The 22,400-nt window shown below is 38.4% G+C and overlaps 1 protein-coding gene across 10 annotated transcripts in view; it reads left to right on the forward strand.

Moving 5' to 3' along the window:
• The window catches only part of GRIA4 (glutamate ionotropic receptor AMPA type subunit 4), a 216,971-nt gene that overhangs the window by 111,579 nt on the left and 82,992 nt on the right, over nt 1-22,400 (forward strand). For all 10 annotated transcript variants that reach the window (XR_004238199.1, XM_032099284.1, XM_032099275.1 and 7 more), the window contains exon 4: nt 14,513-14,697. Coding sequence is in view for 9 of the 10 variants with exons in the window: in XM_032099284.1 (XP_031955175.1) it covers nt 14,513-14,697 (185 nt within the window). In the remaining variant the exon portion in view is untranslated. The remainder of the gene's footprint in view (nt 1-14,512; nt 14,698-22,400) is intronic.

Genomic DNA, 22,400 nt, shown 5'->3' on the forward strand with positions numbered 1-22,400 from the left:
CCGAGTCTGTTTGGTTTCCAAAGTCATCTTTTTTGAGACCTTTTTCTGCACATGTACTTGGTACAGTACCTGGGACAATGAGGCCTTTGAGCACAACATTACTTATGTAAATACAATTATTCCTATCAATGGCCCTGAAATTTTATCCACATTCTCTACTATAGGCTGTATAGAGGCCTATATTTCATGATAGTTGTTTCAGGATCAGAATGACCTTTTTAATCATAAAAATGCGTTAACACCAGACTTTTCCACTGGAAAAGGACTTGTTCATTTTAACTACCATAGAGATGAAAGCTAAATAGTGAATATTACCATTTTCAGACAGTGATAAAACCTTAAAGAAATATCTATTAAGTAATTACAACTCTTTTTCTTGCACAAATACATTCCTAAAATAAGACATTAAGGGTTTTTTAAGTCTTCGTTTAGTGATACACAAGTCAACATGCCATCATCAATAGAATGCTAAATGTATGCTGAAACTGGTATTTTGTAGAGTATTCTCCCATGAATAGATGTTTTATGTTTTCTTTGTTATGTTCAGGAGAAATCTCTCCTTTTTGTCTGTCATGAACAACCCCAGAGGACACAACGTGTTGCTTCAGAGTAGCTCCAGGCCAAGGAAGCAGCCTGGCCCCAGGACAGAGGTCCTTGGAGGGGATGTGGGGAACAACACCACACAGGATGACTTTACAAATTTACACAGTCCTCCCGACTGCAGCAAGGTTGTTTGGTGTAAATGTCCTGCAGTGTGTCAATATTGAGATTTTTGTCCTCCTATCATCTCCAGTGTTAACAGCTCAGCAGGGAAGCTCCTGCTGCTGCTTATATCTGTGCAAATTGTCTCTTATGAAACCATCTCATCAGGGACGTAGGCAAATGTCCAGTTTCTGTAATGGTGATGTTTGTTTATTTACAATTAATTAGCCTGAGATTTGGCTCAATGATTTGGAACCTGAGTTAGCAGGTAACTTTAGCAGGAGGAATGAGGTCACCCTGTCTTTAGTACTTTGGGACATTGTACCCCGTACATCCCAGCCTGGAGTCACAGCACAAAGCTACCATGTGAGTGCTCCTTCAGGGCATAATTCAATACCACAAGCAAAACACAATGTGCTTAAGGAGTTCTGTGCAATTTTACAGCTGTAGCCTGGTCTCCTGGAGACAGTTTAGGATCCCCAGCAAGGGAGCCAGGTGTGATGCCCGCTTCCTTCCACTGTGCTACCATCGAAAATGCCCTCAAGAAATTCAAGTCTACATTGTATCTCTTTAGGAAAATAAGACAGTTGAGGTAATTTATAGCATTTAAGATACTATATTGTAAAATCATACCTTGTCAATCACGTTGAAAAGGGCAGTGGAAGCACAAGCCAAAATGTGTAAAGAGCTATTAGAGGGCAGCAGGTTTTCTCCCAGTGTTTTTGAGCAATAAACATAGATAGTGTTGTTCCTGGCAGCAGTGTGTAAGAAAAATTAAATAGCATTTTTTATTTCGATGGATTATCATCTCCTATAGATTTTTAGAAATAGATTTTAATTTCCAAGTACAGAAGTGGAGACATCAAAAAAAAATTGGTGAAAGTGGGATTTTTCTGGTTTTGCACTAGTACAACTAAAATGAGACCCTATTTACTGTTTTATTTTAAATTAAAGTCTAAAATGCCAAATACATGTTCTAGGACTTATAAAATATCTTACACCTATTGAGCAGTTCCTGCATTCTCACTTCTCATTCCGCTCAGATACAGAAAGACCCTCTGTAATGTCTTATTTTTCAGCTCCTTAAGTTTTTGCAGCCAATTCCCACATCCTCTGCAGCTTTTTCAGATATTCTTTTATAAAATAATTAGTCACTAAAGACAAGATTGCATTAAAGGTTTCCCACCTTTCTGATAAATATTCTTTGTACCATGCTGCAGAGTAATTTTCTCTGTCTTTTTCTGTCTTTGGCAACTATTTTATCACTGTTTTCGTACTGTCGGTTTGCTGGAGAGGTTTAGACTAAGCCACCCAGGACATGCCCAGTCCTAATGATCATGACACAGTGTACTCAGGGGCATTCAGTGAAAAATGCAGAATTCCGTGCTTTCCTGACCAGGAATTCTGAGAGGGTCTCTTGCTCCCACTGCTCTCCAGCATAACAGTTATGCAGATACCAAATTGTGCCTATTGTTTCTATTCATGGAGATGCCCTAAATGGAAATACTTAAGCAATATCCATTTTTATTATGAGATGTTTCCACTCTTTTGAAACCTTTGTAATTTTTTCTCCCTGGCAAGTCCAAGGCAGAAATGCTTGCTTCTGCTCATTAAGACTTGGGATTACACCAGAGTGTGCTTTTCTGTGAATAAACAGCTGTTCAGGGGAAGGAAAATACCCAGCTCTAAAATGAACAAAGTTCTTAAGATCATTTGCTTTCAAAATTGTCAATGCAAGTGCCATTGTATAATGAAACGTCACAGGCACTTAACTTTTATGGAGCAGTTATTGACTGGTCACTCTGTTCATTTTCAGACATTAATGCCAAGGTCAGTTAAAACTAACCAAAGTCCAGATCAACACATATTTCATATTAGAAACTTGCCAGGATTTTATTCACAATTTTCTCTCCTGGTCTGTTTTCAGACAGGCCAATCACAGCTTTCAATGTCTGTATTCTTTTACCTGTTATCTTTTCATTATACCTTGCCTATTCTCATGTTTCCCACTAAATGTCACTTCCTAAAGCTGAAATTTAATTTGAATTGTTAAATATATTCATTCTACCAGAGCTTTGAACACAAGTTTATGATTACTTCTTGGCATATAGCTTGCCTCAGTGGGATGTAATAAATTAGTCTAATCATATGGTGAGTACTTACTTCATTCTGTGTTTGCTCCTGCTAGGAACTGAAATTGTCTCTGTAATTGTATGCAAATCCCTTAACCAGAATAATCAAAGGAAACCTATGTGTAGCTGCCCATCTTCCACAAGAGAAGCATAAAAGTAACCTAACTTTTAATTCTACTTAAATGAAATTTTGTATCTTCATATGTGAAAATAGAAGAATAAAATTAAAAGTCTGTGAGTAGCAGATACTGTGATAATATTGCTGATTGCTTTTAGTCCTGCTCTTTACATACGCACAACATTATGTTTATAGTGTTCATGGCATTGAACCTGAGAAATACTGATGTTGGGATGTTTCATTTTAAACATGGAGGAGTGTCTTCTCTGCCAAAAAATACGTGAGACATGTGGTGGAAGGTTTTATGAATTTCCTTCAAGAAGGCGCCTGTTTCCTTCTAGTGCCTGAAGAAGAACACTGGAGGAACTAGCTCAGAGTTAGCCATCAAAATTTCAGTTGAGATAAATTCTCCTGTAATTCTCTTACTCTAAGGCATGGTTTATATATTGGCCTCAAATCATCTTGATTTGCTTCTTTGACCTCTGTCAAATATTTTAGCATTAATTTTTTAAACATGGACACCATCAAGAGATTTAGCTATGTAGGAGTAGTCCAGTGTTCTCTGTGAAGATCATATCATTCTCTTCCCTGTTTCTCTGTTTAAGTATCTAGATGTTACATTAGCTGTCTTACAGCATTGCTGGAAAGGATCAGTTCTGTATATCAATGACTCTGATAGCAGTATTTGTGAAGACGCTCAAATGAGGCAAGGTTACCAAGTGCCCTTTGCTCTGCCAGTTCTTTTTGGAGGTGTACTGAGAACAGGGAGAAGAGAGTATAAGAAGCCAAAACAATCAACAATCTGTGTTCATTTCCCTTCTTTGAAATTTTTGTCATTTCTTTGCATGCTGCTTTGCACAGGTTCATATAAAGCAGTTACAGATATGCATATCTATAGATGTTATTTACTTGTATGTACATATATATGAACATTTAAAAGAACTTATTAAAATGTTTTGTTTTGTTTTGTTTTGTTTTGTTTTACTTGTAGGGTTTTGGGATTTTTAAGAAACTCAGATTGTGAGCCATTTTCAGGGTTTAGTTGAGAGTGATATTCACATTAAATGCCCAGCAGGTGCATTATTCAACATCATAGAATAATTTAGATTGGAAAAAGTTAAGATCAAGTCCAAACATTAACCCAACCCTGCTGTGCTCACCCCTAAGCCATGCACCTCAGTGCCATTCTACATGTCCTTTAAATGCCTTGCAGGATAGTGACTCAACTCCTTCCCTGGGCAGCCTATTCCAAGGCACGACAACCCTTTTCATGAAGAAATGTTTCCTAATAACCAATCTAAACCTCCCCTGGCACAACTTGAGGCCATTCCCTCTTGTCCTGTCACTTGTTACCTGGGAGAAGATGCTGACCCCCACCTGGATTATCTCCAAATAATCAGTTGTTGAGGGAGCAATTAACTTCTAATAAATTTGTGGTCCATGTGTCAGTTTATAAGAAACAGTAAGACTTATTTCAAACTCACTTCAAACAAGTGGTAACCATAACCATAGCATGCAGATTTTAAGTCCTGTTTTCTCAGGGCTTGTTACTTTTTTCTGGAAAAGGTAAATACTTAAAAATGTAGATTTCAAAAACATCTTAACACAAATGAAATTTAAAATTAAAAATAATGTGTCTGGGATCTACAAATAGAACTCATGGAAGGAGTAAGATCCTAAATATTATATGCCGTCAGTAAATATGGACATGGCCACAAGTGCAGAGATATCATTAAGGTTGTGACTTCCTTAAAAATGAATGCTTGTTAATGTGAATGCCTGTTGTTTCATTCTGAAGACTTCTTCCTATTTTCTCTCTCATGCAGGTATTAGAAATGACACAGCCAATAGGCAGAAATTGCCAGATATTTTATAGTAAAACACTACTTTTCCAACAAATCCCTATAGAAAAGAGGCAGAAGACCTGACATCAAGATCTTCATTTAGTACCCACAGTCAGTTCTGTCCTAGGGCACAGGTGTCTTATTGAGGCAGATGCCTTATGGGGAAAACTAATATGTGACAATATAAAGACAGCACCATAATACATTAACCAGAATAATTAGGGTACTGCTAATTTGAAGATATACCAGCTCCTGAGAGCTTTAGCCGGTGGTGTTCATATCCTTTGACATGGTTCTTTAGGATGTTATTTACACAAACATCTGTGTACATTTGTATACCATCACAGGGCAAAGTAAATCCTGTTAAATTGAGACTGGAGAGGTAAGTTGTGGGGAAGCTAGCAATTTCTGAAAAATAGCTATGCCTGAATGAAGATACTGTGTAAGAAAGATAATTTAGTAGTATCAGTCTAGATTTTAGTGAATTTAAGAATTTTGGCAAAAGGTAATAAGGTAAATATTTCAACATACGGTATTTTCTTCCAAAGTAGGTTCATTTTGTCCTCTTTTCTGCCCTTTTATTAAAAATACTGATACACATTACCCCTAATGGTTGTCCCAAGATGACATATCAGATAACTGGTTATTTAGAGAGACTATATAGGTGATCTGACAGAGGGTAAGCATAACACATGGTTCTGTTTTTTCCCCACTGTTTTCTTTGCACTTGTTGGCTTAATTGCTGGGGTTTTTAGGTAAATGTTTGCAAATTTTTGATAGCACTGTAATTACAAGCACTTTCTGATTTAGCATTTAAATTTCTGTAGTAAGAATTTGCCAGAATTTGCTAAGAATGTGTCTTCCTTGCTGCTTGTAAAGTACAGAGGAGCCAAAGACCTCTCGTCTGACCCAGTCATAGCTGAAGCCTATGGCATAACTAAAAATAGACAAATAAGAGCAAATAATACATAAAATACTAACAAGGTACAAAAATTTGGTTTTGGCATGTATCTGTAAGTACCTTTGGATGTTTTCATCTCCATGCATGCTTGTCATAACAAGGATTATGGGACTGCAAAGTCAAAGGCATTTAGTTAAATGGGAAGGGTAATGGTATCTGAAAACTGTGAAAGCCCAACCAAAACTATCAGGCTGGCTTCAAAACCAGGGCTTTTCTTCAATCCCTCTCAAGTTCCCACTTATCTCTATCACTTGGCACTTTGATGAGACACCTTTACAGTGTTTTTCATATAAAGGCTGCAGACTCTGAAATGCAAAGGGGGGAAATCTTGCTGCTGAGTGGGTGTAGCATAAATGGGAGCTGACATAGCTTGAATCTTTGATCATGAATTCCCATTGTGGTGTAAGCCAAACCTCCTTCCATATGCTCCCTGAAAGCACATTTCTTAGACTGTGTTGTTCCACTTAAGACTTTTTTTTAAAAAAGAAGTCATGGTTGTAATATATTGACAGCATTTTCTTGTAGCTTTATGATCTCCTCAGGAAGGAAGGATTATTAAATATTGCAGATGAAGCTGCACAGGTACCAGTCTCGACAGGATTAAGGGAGAGAAGGACAGAAAGTCTGACCATACACCATTACAAGGTCTTGTTTTGAAGGTAGCTCTCAAACACCAAGAAAATATTCAAGGTCATAGTTGTCAGGGAGGCAAGAAACATGAATTCACAGGTAGTTTCCTTTATATCATCAAATATTCTGAAGTATATGAAACAAAAGTACAATAGAGGAGATGGCTGAACTGGATCCATCATTTCCTCAGCTTTGTTTCAGAACCATCTGTAGTAAAATTGTCCTGATCATAGATGGTATAGGTGGCTTAATTCAGAATCTACATCACAGTAGATCTCTGAAAGTACACAGAATTTGGAAAGCTAAGTAAACCCAAACATGGATTTCTCAAAAACAGATTATGTGAGATAAAGCAATTTTCATTCTATTACAAAATAATTGGTTTTCTAGACATTGGAAAAAAATTAGGTGTCTCATTCTAGTGCAAGTTTTTATGGTTTCCATGAATTTTTTCCAAATGAGTGTATTGGGTTTGCATGGCAGAGGTTTGGTTGTGGGTCTGCAGGGGTGGATGCTGTGAGCAGGTGCTGGAAGTTTGCCCCATGTCTGATAGAGCCAAAGCCAGATCCAACATGGATCTGCCACAGGCCAAAGCCAAGCCCATCAGCAATGGTGGTAGCACCTCTACGATAATGCATTTAAGAAGGGGAGAAAGCTGTGCAACAGAGATAAAAGTGAGATTGTGAGAGAGAAACAGCTCTGCCGACACCGGTGTCAGTGCAGAAGAAGGGATAGGATGCTCTCTAGGGCCCAGAGGTGAGATTCCCCTGCAGCCTGTGGTGCAGACCATGGCAAGGCAGCTGTGGCCCTGCAGCCCATGGAGGTACACAGTGGAGCTGGTGATAGAATTGTAGACGTTTTGGGTTGGAAGGGACCTTAAATATCATCAAGTTCAAACACCCCTGCCACAGGCAGGGAACCTTCTGATGCCTTGAGGTGGCTACCTGAAAACAGAGGCTAAACGCTATTAAGAGAATAAAGTGGGTATTTATTTGAAGGGCCTTCAAAGGCACGCCTTGGGAGTCAAAAGCCTCTGAGGGGCTCCACCCAACATGGACATTGAGTCACGGGTTTTTCACACTTTTATAAGTTTGGTCCATTTGCATATCAGGGTTAATTCTCCAATTATAATTTCAAGTAATGATGTAGTAACCCCAAGTTTGCTCCCCCTGTCCAGAGACTCAGTTTACATATTTCAGGGCCTGGGGCAAGAAGGTGTCCTTGAGTTCAGGCCCAGAGAGGGTTTGTAATGTCTAACCAAAATGTGAAAACAGTAGCTAACAGGCTATATGAAGTTTCAGAGTTACACACTAGGCAGTACAGGATCTGAAAAATATAAAAGCTAAAACCTAAGGCATCACTTCCAGTATACCAGGTTGCTCAGAGCCCTGTTCACTGCGGCCTTGAATGTCTCTGAGGATGGGGCATCCACAGCTTCTCTGGGCAAGAATGACCTTCTACAACCATATGCATGGTTGAAGAAAGGAGAGGTGGAGGGAAGGTAGTTAAAGACTTTTTTCCTCATTATTCTACTCTGATTTGATTGGCAATAAATTAAGTCAATTTCCTCAAGTTGAGACTGTTTTGCCCATGACAGTAATTGGTGATTGATCTCTCCCTTTCTTTGTCTTGACCCACATTTTCCCTCATCCCATCCAGTTGAGGAGTGAGAGTGACAAAGGGCCTGGTGGGCACCCAGCATCCAGCAAAGGTCGACCCATGGCAATGAGCTAAAGAAATTTTGCCTTGATGAAATTTCTAGAAGATATATAAAATACTGATCACACTTGAACTCAAAAAGAAGTATATGAAATTCACTGTCAAATAAAGAGATATTAAGTATTGATCCATTCTTGTTGTAGTTTTTTTTTTTCCAGTATCCTTGTTAATGATTTGTATGAAGAAATATAAAATACATTTGTTAAGCTTGCAGAGGATAAAAATTTAAGAGGACTGTGTGTACTCTGAAATACATTTTTTAAATACATCACATTTTCCCAATTGTACTTCAGGAAAAATTTGGATCAGTTGCAACATATCCAGAGAAAAGCAAGGAAGAATGTCAGAATCAAGAGTAAAACATTTTCCACAAGGAAAAATGGAGAGAATCATGCTTTAGAAACAGAAGTGCAGATAGAAAAGAAATATAACAGCAGTCTTCAGTTACATAAAGGATTGCTTTAAGGAAGAAGGGAACAAACTGTTCTCCAGGCCTACTAGAGATAGGACAAAAAGGAGTGGCTTTAAATTATGCCAGGGGAGACTTAGATTAGGCTTTAGAAAACATCTCCTAACGATAAGGATAATTAAGCAATGAATATATTACCTAGGATGTGACAGAATCCTCTTTAGAGATTTTTAAGGACAAAGAAAGGTATCTATCTAGAATGTTTTAAATATAATTTATATGTTTTAGGGGATGGAGGGATTGAGAGGAATAGATGGAACTATTTATTGAGTTTCCTGTCTTACTTTCCAATCTTTGTATCATTCCTGTGAATTAGACCCAAGAAGGACTCAGAACACACCTGCAGTTCTAGCTTCCACGCTGTCATCTGAATTGGCCAATCCGTATGTATATTTTGTTGAATGTTTTGACTCCAACTCAATCTGCAGAGAAAATCAGGGGTGCAAGGGATTGTGTTTAAGTTTGGGAAGCTCTATGCTGACCAAAATTTGAAACAAAACTGTATGTTAATAAAAACATAATAAACACAGGAATGAAAAACGAAATATACATGAGTTTGAGTGCTTGTAGTTATTGGTGGAACATATGGTCATGCATCCCTCATACTGTAAATTTCTTGTATGGTTTTAGTCACTGTATTTTCTGGACTCATCTCAACAAGATTTGGCCAGACAAAATAAATGGTAGATATTTTCACTAAGCCTCATGTCCAAACTCCTTCAGTATTCACTGAAGAAAAAGCACCTTTGAAAGCTTGGATGATTAATTTAGACAACTACTCTGTAAACAGCTAGAATTAAGCAACATGAATCCAGTTCTGAATATTAAATATATTGGCTTATCCTTACCAAATGGTTTATTGTTTATTCTTCACTTCTGCTGTGTGTTGGATTTATAAAAAACTTACCCTAATGTGAATTCCTACAGTTGGAAGTAGCTTTCGTAAAGTAGCTCTAGCAGTGTCTGGGGCTTTTGGGATCATAACAAATCTTGGGAATGGGATTTATTCCTATTTGAAAATTAACTGGCTCTGAAAGAGAAGCAAATGAATCTGCATTTCAGTAGTGTGCAGCATATGAGCCCCTATAAGCCCATCTTTGGAAAAGACCCATGTTCGTCAGAGATGTTTTCTGTGCCTGAGGTCATAACAAATATATTGCATATGCTGTTTCCAAGTTTATTAACCTGTTAACTCAGTGATTCAGTACTGTTAGTCTGCTACCCATAGTAAAATACAGTCTTAATATGTAAATATTGCATCCCCTTCACGGTAGAAAATTAATAATAGGTTACTGCACAAAAGTTCCAAAATGAGAATTATTACTGGGGGTGATACTGTTTGGAGCAAGCAGCTACTTCACTGTCTGTCTCCTGTCAAGACCATCAGGAATGATTGCCTGTGCTTAGAGGGTTGGAGAAATGGTTTCCCAGAACTAAAAGGCTGCTGGAAGATGAAAGTTATTGAAATTTAATTATATCACTGTAATTGATCACTGACGTATTTTCTAATGAAAGCAAGCAAGTAAGCAAGGAAAAAAAAAAAAAAGGAGAAAAAAAAGGAAAAATGTTCATTCCAGCAGAAAAAATAAGTCAAGATGGTGCTCCTCTATCTCTTCAGTTTATCCTGAATGTGCTGAAGAGATTTAGATACCAGATTTTACCTTTTATTTAAATTGAAATAAATGAAATCAAATCATTGCCTGCTGAAATGAAATTGGTTAGGGGAAGGCCTAGATGAAGACAAAAAAGCGTGAAAGGCAACTGAAATTGTAAAATCAAAAAGATTTCTCATGATTTCAGCTACTTGGCTGGAGGAAGGTTGTGTATAGGCTCCAATTACAGCAATGTTGCAGTGAGTAGGAGAAATCCTAGACTACAAAATTGCCCATTTTACACACTTTTGCCCCCAGAAGATACCTGACTCTGAAGAAGTATTAATGTCTCTACAGCACCAGCTGCACATATGCTATTATTTTTCTATGGCTGATGCATTTTTTGATGAAAAAATGCCAGTGTGTTGTGGAATGAGGAAAGAAGGCTTAAAAAATCTGAGATTTTGTTTGTAATGTATTTAACTGTAGTATCAACCCCAATACATAGATTTCTTGCAGTAGGGATCTCCAGCTTTGATTTTATAGGAAACGAATAGAATAACTTCTCATTTTCATGTTTGGGGAGGGCGAGTGGTTCGTGGGGTTTTTTCCCAACATTATGAGTGTGTATTATCTTTTGGGGAAAAAAAATAGAAAATAGCAGTGTGGTAAATCATCACAATTCCACCTGTCCAGAGAACAGAAAAGCAAGGAGAGAAGAGATGAAGAAAACAAAATCTTTGCAGGCTTGCCCTGTCTCTGTTTTGGTTCCAGGATATTGAGGTGGAATTGGTATTACTGGTCCTTAAGCAGCTGTTAATAGTATCTACATTTAAGCAGTGACCTACAAAAATCAGTTGGTAGACTTCTCATAGCAGGTCATTTGGGGAAAATTCCCCAGAATACAGTCCCATAAAGAGGAAAAAGAAGTCCTTGCATATAGTCCTTGCATTTGGGGAGCACTTCAGCTGTGCTTTCAGGAAGTTCTGTTGGTGTTCTATTTTGTTCATAGATTTGCAAATTAAAAAAAAAAGAAAGGCAGGATCCATGAAGGACCAGGAACTTCTTGATACAAATTTCCAGGCTTCAAAGTTATGCTTGGACACGATCATTTGTCTTTTTTAATAAATGAGTTATCTGCATGTCAAGGTTGAATTAGTTGATGAGGAAGGGTTACTATAAAAATTTGTGAGAGAACTTAGCTTACTTTTATATATTGGCATAGTCCTAAACATTTTCTTAAATAATGTTGTTTACAAAAACATGGATTGTGCAGCTCAGCTGATATGAGCTAGCCTAGGGATTTTTTGGTTTGCTTTCATGCAACAAATAGTATTTTGCAATAAATGGGAGGGAATGTATTCCAGAAAATTAATCATTCATCTGTCTGTAGCATAACTGAGGATAAACAGCAGGTAAACAGAAAATAAATACCTTTTAGATGACAGCTATAATATTCATGTCTGCTGTCTTTACTTGGGCAAACATCTTTCTAAAGATTAGGAATTTTTCTTGAATAGAAATGCAACATTCAGTTTCTGAGAACTATCCCAGGTTGGTTTCAGTGGTTTTTGCCTTACAAAATGTTTGCAGAAACCAATTTTTTTCCCCTGTCAGCTGTAGCCAATTATTTTGGACAAATAAGCATTCTCCACAGCATGTCTAATTTTTATGCCAACTGAGCCTGTGAATGCCTTTATTCATTCTGTGTAAACTTCATCCTTGTCAGTCTGGTATATTAGAAATTGTTCCTGCACACTGAATAGATGACCATACCACTGATTACTTGCATAGGGACTCTGAACTCTTCTGATGGAGATTATTGCACCATATCCACTTACTGCTGTTTAGTTGTGTTGTGCCTATATGTGAAAACCCACATCTAAGTGCCAGCTACTGACAAGAAGCCACAGAAGCTTCAAATACCTAAATGAAGGCAGTTGCTAATGAAATGTGGCAAGTGAAACCTTGATCCAAGATAGAAGAAAAGGTTTTCTGTGTGTTTGTCTGATATTTGTCATGCTTCATGCTGGGATAAATTACCAGTTTGATCAAAATACATCTTAGTTAAGTTGTCCAAGTGAAATAAGAAAGGAAAGAGGGGATGTCAATTGCTGCTTCAAACACCATTCATTCCGAATCAAAGAAAATGTTAATTAGTGTCACGAAGCTGAATTAAGTAAATGTTGACTGCCTTGGTAGCAAAGATCAAGTCAAATTTACAATGTAAGTGAAGCAGGAACCCCTGTAACATTGGAGTGGTTTTAATATACGTCTATATATGGAAATGAATAGGAAATGAAGCAAGAAATACAATGTTTGGGAAAGAATCCCATCATGATTTGCAGAGATAATTACAGACAAAAAGGAGATTGAATATAGCAACAGGAAAAGCAGAATAATTATGGAGCAATTAACAGGAAAGCTGATGGTTCTTTGAAAAAAATAACAGTCATCGGGTTAAAAATATATGCTGAGTAGAGAAATGTTTTAATACTCAATATATTGAGTATTTGAATTCATTTCCTGCAATAAAATACTGTTTCATAAAATAAATGTCTCATTTATGCTCTAAAATATGTTCTGCATTTTATGTATTTATTATAATTGTTAGTATTTTTATCTAAAATATGTCATCTGAATTGGAGGGAAAAAACCTAATAAATGTTCATTTTGGAGTGCTGGTGCGTAATGTCATAATGATAAGAAAATACACATTTTAAGTTAATATTTCAAAGACTGAAAATGTTATAGGAGCCAGTAGAAAAATAACTACTCATAGGTTTGCAAGAAAGTCAGGTTCTCATGTGTCCTAAAAACTTCATATTCTCATAATACTATCGTCTACTTTTATTTGACCAGAGGCAAACTCAGATTTCAGTTGTGTTGTAGGTCTTCTACTAAATAGTTAGTTAGGAACCACACACTCAAAAGTGCTCTTTCTGAAATGTAACTTACAAAGATTCGTCTTGAGGTCTGTGGGAACAGCTCGTAGTTCTTCTACAGGGAGTCTGTCATGCAGTGGCATCTTTAAGTGCATTAAAATGACTCCTGGGGGTCACTGCACTCTGGCATAGGACCCTCTTGTTGAAGAGGGCAGGAGGCTACCCCTGGGCAGCCACATCACTAAGGATAATTTTTAAGAGGTTAAATCTTTCATTTAAAGCTAGTGGGGAAAATTCTGCCAGATAATGAGTTAAAAGCCACAGTACTTCCTGTTGTGGTTCTAAACAGAAGGACCTTCTCTGAATTGTGTCATTTGTATGAGCATGTTATTGAGAAACATATCTGTTCTGCTGTTCTTTTTGTCTTTTTTAAACATTAACTCTGGGTGTGAGGTGTACAATCTTCATTTCTTTAAACAAATTCCTGACTTACTGTGGATGAAAAGTAAAATAATACATGCTTTCTGCTTTAGGAGTTGGTTAGGCAAGTCAAGACAAGGCTTGCAAGCTGTCCTAAGTCATGTCATAAGCTCCCCTGCCGCCTCTGTACTGCACAACCCCAGTGAGAAATAAAACAAGAGCGGGAAGAAGGTGAGGGGCTGGTGTGCCAGGGCAGCCTGAGACTGCAGGCAGAGAGCCTGCCCTGCAGGTCCAGGGGGAGACCTCTGACAGGACACTGCCTTTCCCGTCTGTGAATGGCCTCAAAGACAACACGGGCGGCATCAAATAGTGGTACGGATAAAGAGCAATAATCCTGCCAGTAGTAACAGTTAATGCTTCTCTGGTGCCCTTCATTCATTGACCTCTAATCTCTTTACATACATTGATTCAAGCTATATGGAAGCTCTGTAATAGTTTAATATAATTTCTATTCATACTGGCATATAAATGTGTTGTATAATTAAATGAAACAAAGACTTCTTCCTAGTAAGCATTAAAAGCTGCTTTTAATGCTAGGAAGCATTAAAAGCATTAAAAGTGTTGTTATTAAACCAACCCAAACTGAAGCATTTGAATGCTTTTGTGGTATGCAAATGCTTCCTCTGAATGAGCGGGCTCAGATTTTTCCTTTGCTGTGGTGAAATGCCCAGATATGGAAACTTTACAAAACTAATCTGAGAAGCTGAATCTGGTGCTTGAGTGGAAGAGTTTGTTTGTATGAATCATATGGCGATTCTCCATAATGCTCACTCCCAGCATTCTGATCACAGCCATTGCAGGTTTTGTTAATTGCGTGCTGTGTGCTGATCGTGACAAGCAGCATAGGTAGGGATACAAATATTGTCTTACTCCCTTCCCCGCAGGAAAAAATGTTAAGAGACCTAACATTGATTGAGGACAATTCCTATTCGAAAAACGCAATGATTGTGTTACTAGTGTATTGTATCCTTCTCTTTTAGGTTATTCAATACTTCAAGCAATTATGGAAAAAGCAGGACAAAATAGTTGGCAAGTCAGTGCCATCTGTGTGGAGAATTTTAACGATGCCAGCTACAGGCGGCTTTTAGAAGATCTGGACCGAAGGCAAGAAAAGAAATTTGTAATAGACTGTGAAATAGAGAGGCTTCAGAATCTCTTAGAACAGGTAACACCTGCTTTTAACATTACTGTAAACATATTGCTGAAACTCCATGAGATTGCATTTTGTTTATTTTCTCAATGGAAATTAAACTGATTTTTTTTTTTTGATTTTTTTTTTTTTTTTTTAACTTCATGGGCCTATATTTGTTTGTCCACTTGCCTGTTCCATTTTCTTTTCATATACAATGCTTCTCTTAGCAGCTGGCATGTCAGGGCAGAGAGCCCCTCCTTTTCTCCTCAGGAGCTTGGTGGTGAAAGGCGCCAGCAGTCAGGGCAGCTGCACGTTTGGTCCCACTTTCCAGCACCTCCATGCCTGATACCTCCTGCATCAGGGTCAGAGGGCTGGTGGAACAATATGGTGTTGCAGAATTGCCAGTGTGCTGTTAGTCTGTACCTTCATGGGGGTAATGCTCTGTTTTGTTTGAGAGAAAAAAAAATCATGTTTAAGTCCTTTATTCTTTCTATTTGCCAAGTGCCATAGGTCATGTATTTCTAACCATAAAAAAGCCTCAAAATAATTGTTACAAATATATAAACTCATAGTTTTAGCACCTTAGCAGGGTGTTTAGGAACATGAAGAGCAATAGAATAAAAGTGCTATTGGACTGGGAAAAGAGGTCAGGTTCTTCCATCTGTTATTCATGGAAACATGCTACTGGGGAAGGAAAATACTGGGTGAGACAGACTGGCTTGAACTGGGTAGTATCGCTACCAGCGTGCAAAGTGAATATCAAACCCTGCTGCTCTGACGTGGCCAATCTACCTCTATATAGTGTTTATGTGTAAGCCCTTCCTGAAATGATGGAAAAAATTAAATGATGCTTTGAAAGAAAAATTTTGTCAAATAGCAGGAAAATAACTTACGGTTAACTATCTGCTTCTCTTAGGATCCCGCATATTACATTGCTGTGGTGCAAGTTCACTGTTCAGTGCCTCCTGCTGCTGCAGGAATTGCAGGGAATGAATGCCATCTGCTGGTGCTAGACCCTCTGCCGCCAGTCAGCTTCTCTTGGTTAATGCATTAGAGAACTTTGAAGATTTTGTTGCAAAACCATTCATGATACATCTGTCTCTGAAGTCACTGAAAAATGAAATGTCATTTTTGATACAGAAATTCATAAAATAGTACTCATAAATGCATAAAATAGTACTCAATGTCATATATACATCAATTCTGCTTTCACTGGCAGAAGGTAAAGAGGGAAACTGAGAATGAATAGTGTGGCTGATATGACAAGGACTTTGACTATTGCCAAGAAAAGAACAGACAATGCTGTGTTTCTACAGATAGCTCATTTGGCCATTGTATTCTTCTTTATTCTGAACGCCGTTATGTTTTAACGGATACTTTCTATGGCTTCTAATGAAATCATCCCCCAGTTCAGCCTACATTATAGTAAAGCAGAACACCTATGTGGGGGTCTTCTAAATTACATTCAGGAAAACAATTTCTCCCTCAGCTCAGTGTGTGCACATGATGGTACCTGATTTCTTTTACATGGTGTGAAAATGTGCCATAGAAAAAGTACGTTCTGTTACCACAAGTCTTGAAGTACACCCACCACCCTGCGTAGGTGATCCTACTGACTATCCACTCAGTTTCAAAGGAAGATGAGGTCACTGAGTACATGTTTGGATCTCACTGATCTCACGTGTACATTTTACTTGCATCCAGGAGCTGCTACTTATTTTCCTTCTAGATCAGCACTTGCATAGTGAGTTCGTACAGGTCTGGATTTTGCATAGGTAGTTAGTGCAGGCATGCTAAGAAATAAAAATGGAGTGTGTGGGCACAACAGACTGAATGACATGGTGAGTTTGTCTCACACCTCTACAGGACAAGCCTGAAAGCTAATTGAGCTGTTTTTTCATTAACTGCACAGGGAGAGTTGAGGGTAGGAGTTAACACCTAACATGCAGCATACTTGTATCACTTTTAGGAAGTGATTTATCTGGCTACTGTCTAATTTTGGGTGGGATAAATTTTACCTAGGAGCTGAGATTTTTTGTACTTGTGCTTATGCTTATTTGCTCTTAAGTGTAAAATCTTTGCCCTAAATCTGTGCTAGTGAAGTGAAAGAAACTGGCTTGTGGGCTTACAGATTTTTTTTCTTCTCTCAGTAGTCACTGTCTATGTATATAACATATATATACTTACATTTGCATGACCTAATTAAATTGGAATTCATATATCATGTGAATTCCCTTCTTCCTCAATATGCCTGGAGATTCTCTCCATCTTTCTAAGGAACAGTCACTGTAAAAGTAGGAACAGCATTAGAGCCAGGCTAGAGAAAGTGTGCAGAAGAGCTCCAGCTTTACTCTCTATTCTGGAGGTCCTCATCTTCCTAGACAGGCTGACCTACAAATGGGCCTGAGGTGCTGGTTTGGGGTTCCAATATGACCTTCAAAGACCAAATGCTGCTTTAAGGATGGGCAGTCAGAAGCAGTCTCAGACACAGAAACATTAAGCTTTCAAAAAATAGGAAGGAAGAAATTAGCAAAAATAAATTAGCCCAATGTAGAAGATGAAAAATAATAACCATTTTCAAATATCAGCCATTGACTTTTTCCCTTTGCTTGAGGGCTTTAATAACCTGTAGCAGACAGGTAAGGTGGCTTCACAGATGGACTAAAAGTTGGCATGTTCTTCCCTGAATACACAGAGGAATTGATTAAGCTTCAGTGAGTCTAATTAACTCAACTTCTTTCCTGCCTAGTTCTCCTGTAATTGAGAGCCTAAGTTGTGACTATACTGTAATACTTTGCAATGTACAAGTAAATGTTCTGCAGAACATTTAGGAAAAGTAATTAAATCTCAGTAATGAGACCATAACTCAAAGTGCTTTGCCCTTAAATCTACGCTAATGAAGAGAGGGAAGCTGGCTTGTGGGCTTGTGGGTTTCTTCTCAGTTGACCGCTCATGTACATACACATTCACACTTCTCATGACTGCATACCTCAAGCAGTGAAGTCTGGGCACATTTTCACTGGCTGTGTTGTAGAAGTGAGCTAGTGTGCTCCTCCCCTGCCCATACCTGCTGCCCACTTATCTGACCTGGTATTTTCTGCTTGCTGCCCTCTTCACCTGCCAGCAGAGAAAAACAGCACCTTGCTATTTCCTCACTTCTTGTACAACTTTATTGTCACCATCTCTTGTTTCCTTTTGTCTCCTGTATTTCTTAGTTTATTAGTTTTTCTCATTTATTTTCGCCTCTCCATGTACCTTGGTGTGTGTGTAGAAGCTACCCCCATACTCTGTATCTGAGACTTGTCTTCACAGAAGTCTTCTCTCCTGGAACCCAGTGAAGTATCTGAATTCCAGACTCCCCCCGTGCACAACCCAGAATGTGCATTTTTTATCATGAGGTCTTCCTTTTAGGTTTCATGTAGCTGCGACATTTTGGGCAGGGCCAAGTCTGTATTTCTTTTTATAGTGAAATACAGAGAAATGTAGTTTCATTTTCAGATTTCCTTTCTAGAAAGGGACAGTAGGGCTGGCATTACATTAAATCCAGAAGATGGATTCAGCCTGCACTCAAGGGTTTATATCTGGTTTGCTTGGATTGCTCCCTCTTGTCTTCATCTCAGCAAAGGTTTCAGACTTTCCCTCTCTAGGATATGCCAAGACTGTGATGGTTTTCTTATTAAAGCTGTGCTGCTCTTCTTTGGTCATGTTCACCCATGCAAGACTGAATTGGAGGTATTTGGGGATTATTGGAAACATTTTGCTTGGGTTTGGTGTTAGTGCCAGTTGGCATGGCTCAAAGCCCTGTTTAAACAAAAGACTGAAGCAAGGCATCCATTTCTGCACACATCAAAGAGTTGTTGCCTCTATGATCAGTAAGAGAGACAGTGTCTTCAGCCTGAGTCAGCAGATCTCCACCTACACTTACTAACCTGCTGTAACTTAAACCTACCAAGATAATTTTAGCTCCTTTTCATCCTTTATTCTCAGGGTGGTGAAAGAACACCTTACCTTCTTAACAGCTTACAACAGCCATAACCAGGAAAACCTTTTTGTTACTGGAAGTGAAACTCATCCTTTACACTCCTCTGGCAGACCTTACCATCCTGCAATCCCAGGCTCTGAAAGACACCACGCAAACACCAAGACTATTGCCAGAAGTGTTTTGTTTACTTGCCCACTTTAAGTGATGCACATGATTTGCCTTTGGGAGGGGGAAGCAGACCTGCACCCATTTTAATTGACCAGTGTAGTCGTGGTGTGTGGCAGGGGGAGGTGTGGCTCTTGGCATGGACTGCTCCCTCCCCATGCCCCTCGTACTTGAGGCAGACCCACAGTCTGTAACACAAGGGGGTTCAATGCTTGACATAACCACTGCTGCTCCCCTGCAGAAATAACCCAAAACCAGTGTGTTTCGCTGCTAAGCAGGAGCCGCAAAAGCAGTAAAAATAAGACGGAAAGTGTCTCTGTCAATGGAACTCAATAATCTTTAATGTTGCTTCCAATTAAAACAATTCTAGGATTCCATGATCTTATGAAGATCTATTCCATGTCAGTTTTCCACACAGCTTCCAGAAAGTGTGTTTCCATCTTGGAGAAAGCACATCTGTGCTTAATGGTTATAGAAAACTTTTTATGCTTAACAGAATGCGTTCTAGAACCTTGTAAGTGATCTAAATCTGATTCGGGTCTCCCCAGTTTATTTACGTGGCCCTTTGTTTCACCTGTTCATACACAGCCATAAAAAAAATGTGCAACAAGTTTTTAATTCAAAACATAAACCCTTTATTTATGTTGCATAAGTGACTAGAGACAGAGGCAAAGCCCCATTTTCCTACAGGCATGAAATTAGGGATTGTTTTTACCATTATCTTTACAGATTACTAGGACAAGACAGAGAAAGGGAGCTAAAACAAAGACACAGAAAAATAAAATTATATCTGTACAGTTTAATGTAACAGCTATAGCTTATATAGCAGAATGCATTTCTAGTGATTCATTTTCTGTCAAGGACCGTTATGTCCTTGTTTACCGACATCCCTTTTTTCACGGCACTTTCAGCAGGTGGTCTTTTAAAAGCACAAAAATATTCTGTTAGAATGAAAGGATAAAAGTCAGTGAAAGGGATGGAAAATTCTCTGCTTCTGTGTCTCTTCTTTACAAGCTGTGTTCCTAAAGTGCTGCCATGAATTTAATACAAAGAACTTTCTGCTTAAGATGAAACGAATGCTTGAAGCCCATTGTAACATCATTTCCATTTCCTTCCAACTAATCCACTAACACTGGCAGCAAGCTGTACAGCATCTGAGCAGTCCAGGCCAAAGAAGTCATTTGCCACATATGGCACAGCAAGAAACACACAACTGTTCATTGAGAGTTTTGCTTCTTTTCTTACCCCTTCTTTTCGTTTTATTTTTCTTCCTGCCTTTTAAAAATAGTGTATCTGTTCGCATTTTTTCTCATTCAGTGAAAATCAGAAGTCAAGTCAGCCTAGGGCTGAAGGGTATACCTACTAAAATTAGAAAATTATTACTTTAAACTTATATGTATTTACTGAGTTTCTATCTGAAATGCAGAATCCATGTTTCAAAATAAATATGCCAACAAATTATTTATTACTGAGAAAGCTCAAACAAAACTAATCCTATTTAAGCTGAAGTTATGAAACCCCAAGACAGGCTTCCCAATCTAACAAAATGGGGTTTTTTAAATTTTTTCCCCTACAGAATTTTATTCACATTAGTATTTATTTATTGCTTGATTTGTATAAGTACAATCTGAAACAATCGAGAAACTACATATAGCAGATGGAAACAGTGTTCAGAAGTACTAAAACAAGTGATAACCCTTTGGTTTTTCGTGGGCTGTTTTTCTCCTAGACCACCACTTCCACAAACACCATAAAAGTTTTCTTCCCAGAAGTGTACTGAGCAAGAAGGCAATGGCAATTACTATGGCCAATTAAGAAATGTGTGGAAGGTGTCAGTACCCATGTGCTGACTAGGAGCTGTCAGACAGGAGGTGTAGTGTCCTGGTGCTTCCTGTCCTTTCGGTGGCTAAAACAGATGGGTCTCTGTTCTCCACCCAGTAGCCCATATTAATAAGAACTGTACAGACTTAATGCCTTAGATGTCTTAGACAATGTCTTAAAGATATTGTCTTCCTTTCAAATATAGCCGAAATTGCCTAATGTGTTAAAAAATATTTTACTGGAAAATTGATAAACAGACCCAGAGACAGCTCAGTAGCAGAAAAGTTATTTCCTTAGGAAAGATGACTGAAAATGTATAGCAAAACACACACATTTAAAGAAATGTCCTGGCACTCTCTCCTAAGTTGTACTTACATTTAATTACTTGGGATACTTTACCTTCAGTAAATATATGTCACAGATTTCTTTCATTATTTCTTTGCTATTTTGCAAGCAATGATGAAGTGTAATAAAACAGAGATATCGTGGTCAGATTTGAAGAATATCACAGAAAATAATTTTGAAGATTTTGGTGAAAACACCTTCTTTGTTCAGCCACTGTATTTGTTCTTTTTACTTCTTCAGAGACTAATAACCCTTGCTACTGGAGAAGCAGACCATCATTTTCTCAGCCATAGCTGATCTCACAGTTATTTCTTACAGTTTGTTCAGTGCTCAGAAATGTGTTCAGGTATACAATGCAGTCAATGCTCCAAACAGATTTGATAATTACAATGAAAATTGTAAGCTAAGAGTCATTTAGATCATGAGGGGTAGGGTTATTAACTATAAATATTTCAGCCCTTTTCTTCTGGTCTCTGAATATTTTTTTCTTTTTGCTGTTAATCTGTACCAAAAAGACATGTAAAATGATGTAAGGAAGCTTTCAAAAGCATGAAGTGCTGAAATTGAAAGTTAACAGTTTTGTTCCCCTGTCCCTTTTTTTGCTAGAATTCTCATTGTCAGCTCATATTAAGCACTGCAGAGCAAGTAAGGCACCAAAAAAAAAAAAGACTGTACTCCTGGAGCTCTGAGATTTGCTTTCAGACACATTTTGGAGATGGTTTTGAAATTCAGACTGTGAAGTACTGACATGAATAGTTCTATTCCACAAATTTAGTAAGAGAATAATTGGGATTGGAAGTCACCTCTGAAGATCACTCCTGCTGGTCAAGGGGGCAGCCTTAGATCAGGTTATTCATTCAGACAAATTTTGAATGCTCCAAGGATGGAGATCCCACAACAGTTTTATTTCCTGTTTCACTACTTGACTACCTCATAGAAAAAAATAAATTCCTCATATCTATCTGGAATTTTGTGTGTTGCAACCTCTGTCTTTTGTCCTATTGTTGTATCCCTTGAGGGAGAGTCAGGTACCCTCTTCCCTACACCATCCCATTGGGTATTTATAGGTATTGCTAAGATCAGCCTGAGCTTTTTGTTCTCCAGGCTGGTCCAGTCACAGCTCTCTCAGCTTCTCCTCATACGACAGATGCTTCAATACCCTTTGTGGTGTTTCTCTGGACCTGTTTCAGTATGTCCATGTCTCTTTTGTACTGGGGAGCCCAGCAGAGCTGAGCAGAGGGGCAGGATCACCTCCCTTGACCTGCTGGCAGTGCAGTCCAAGAGGCTGTTGGCTTTCTCTGCCATGAGGGTGCATGACTGGCCCATGGTAGACTCAAACCAGAAGCCCAGGAGCCTTCTGGCAAAGCCTCTTCCTACCCGGTGTGCACCCAGCCTGTCCTGCTGTGCTTGGTGAGTCAGGCTG

Source organism: Corvus moneduloides, chromosome 2 (assembly GCF_009650955.1).
Source record: "Corvus moneduloides isolate bCorMon1 chromosome 2, bCorMon1.pri, whole genome shotgun sequence".
Taxonomy (NCBI): Eukaryota; Metazoa; Chordata; class Aves; order Passeriformes; family Corvidae; genus Corvus; species Corvus moneduloides.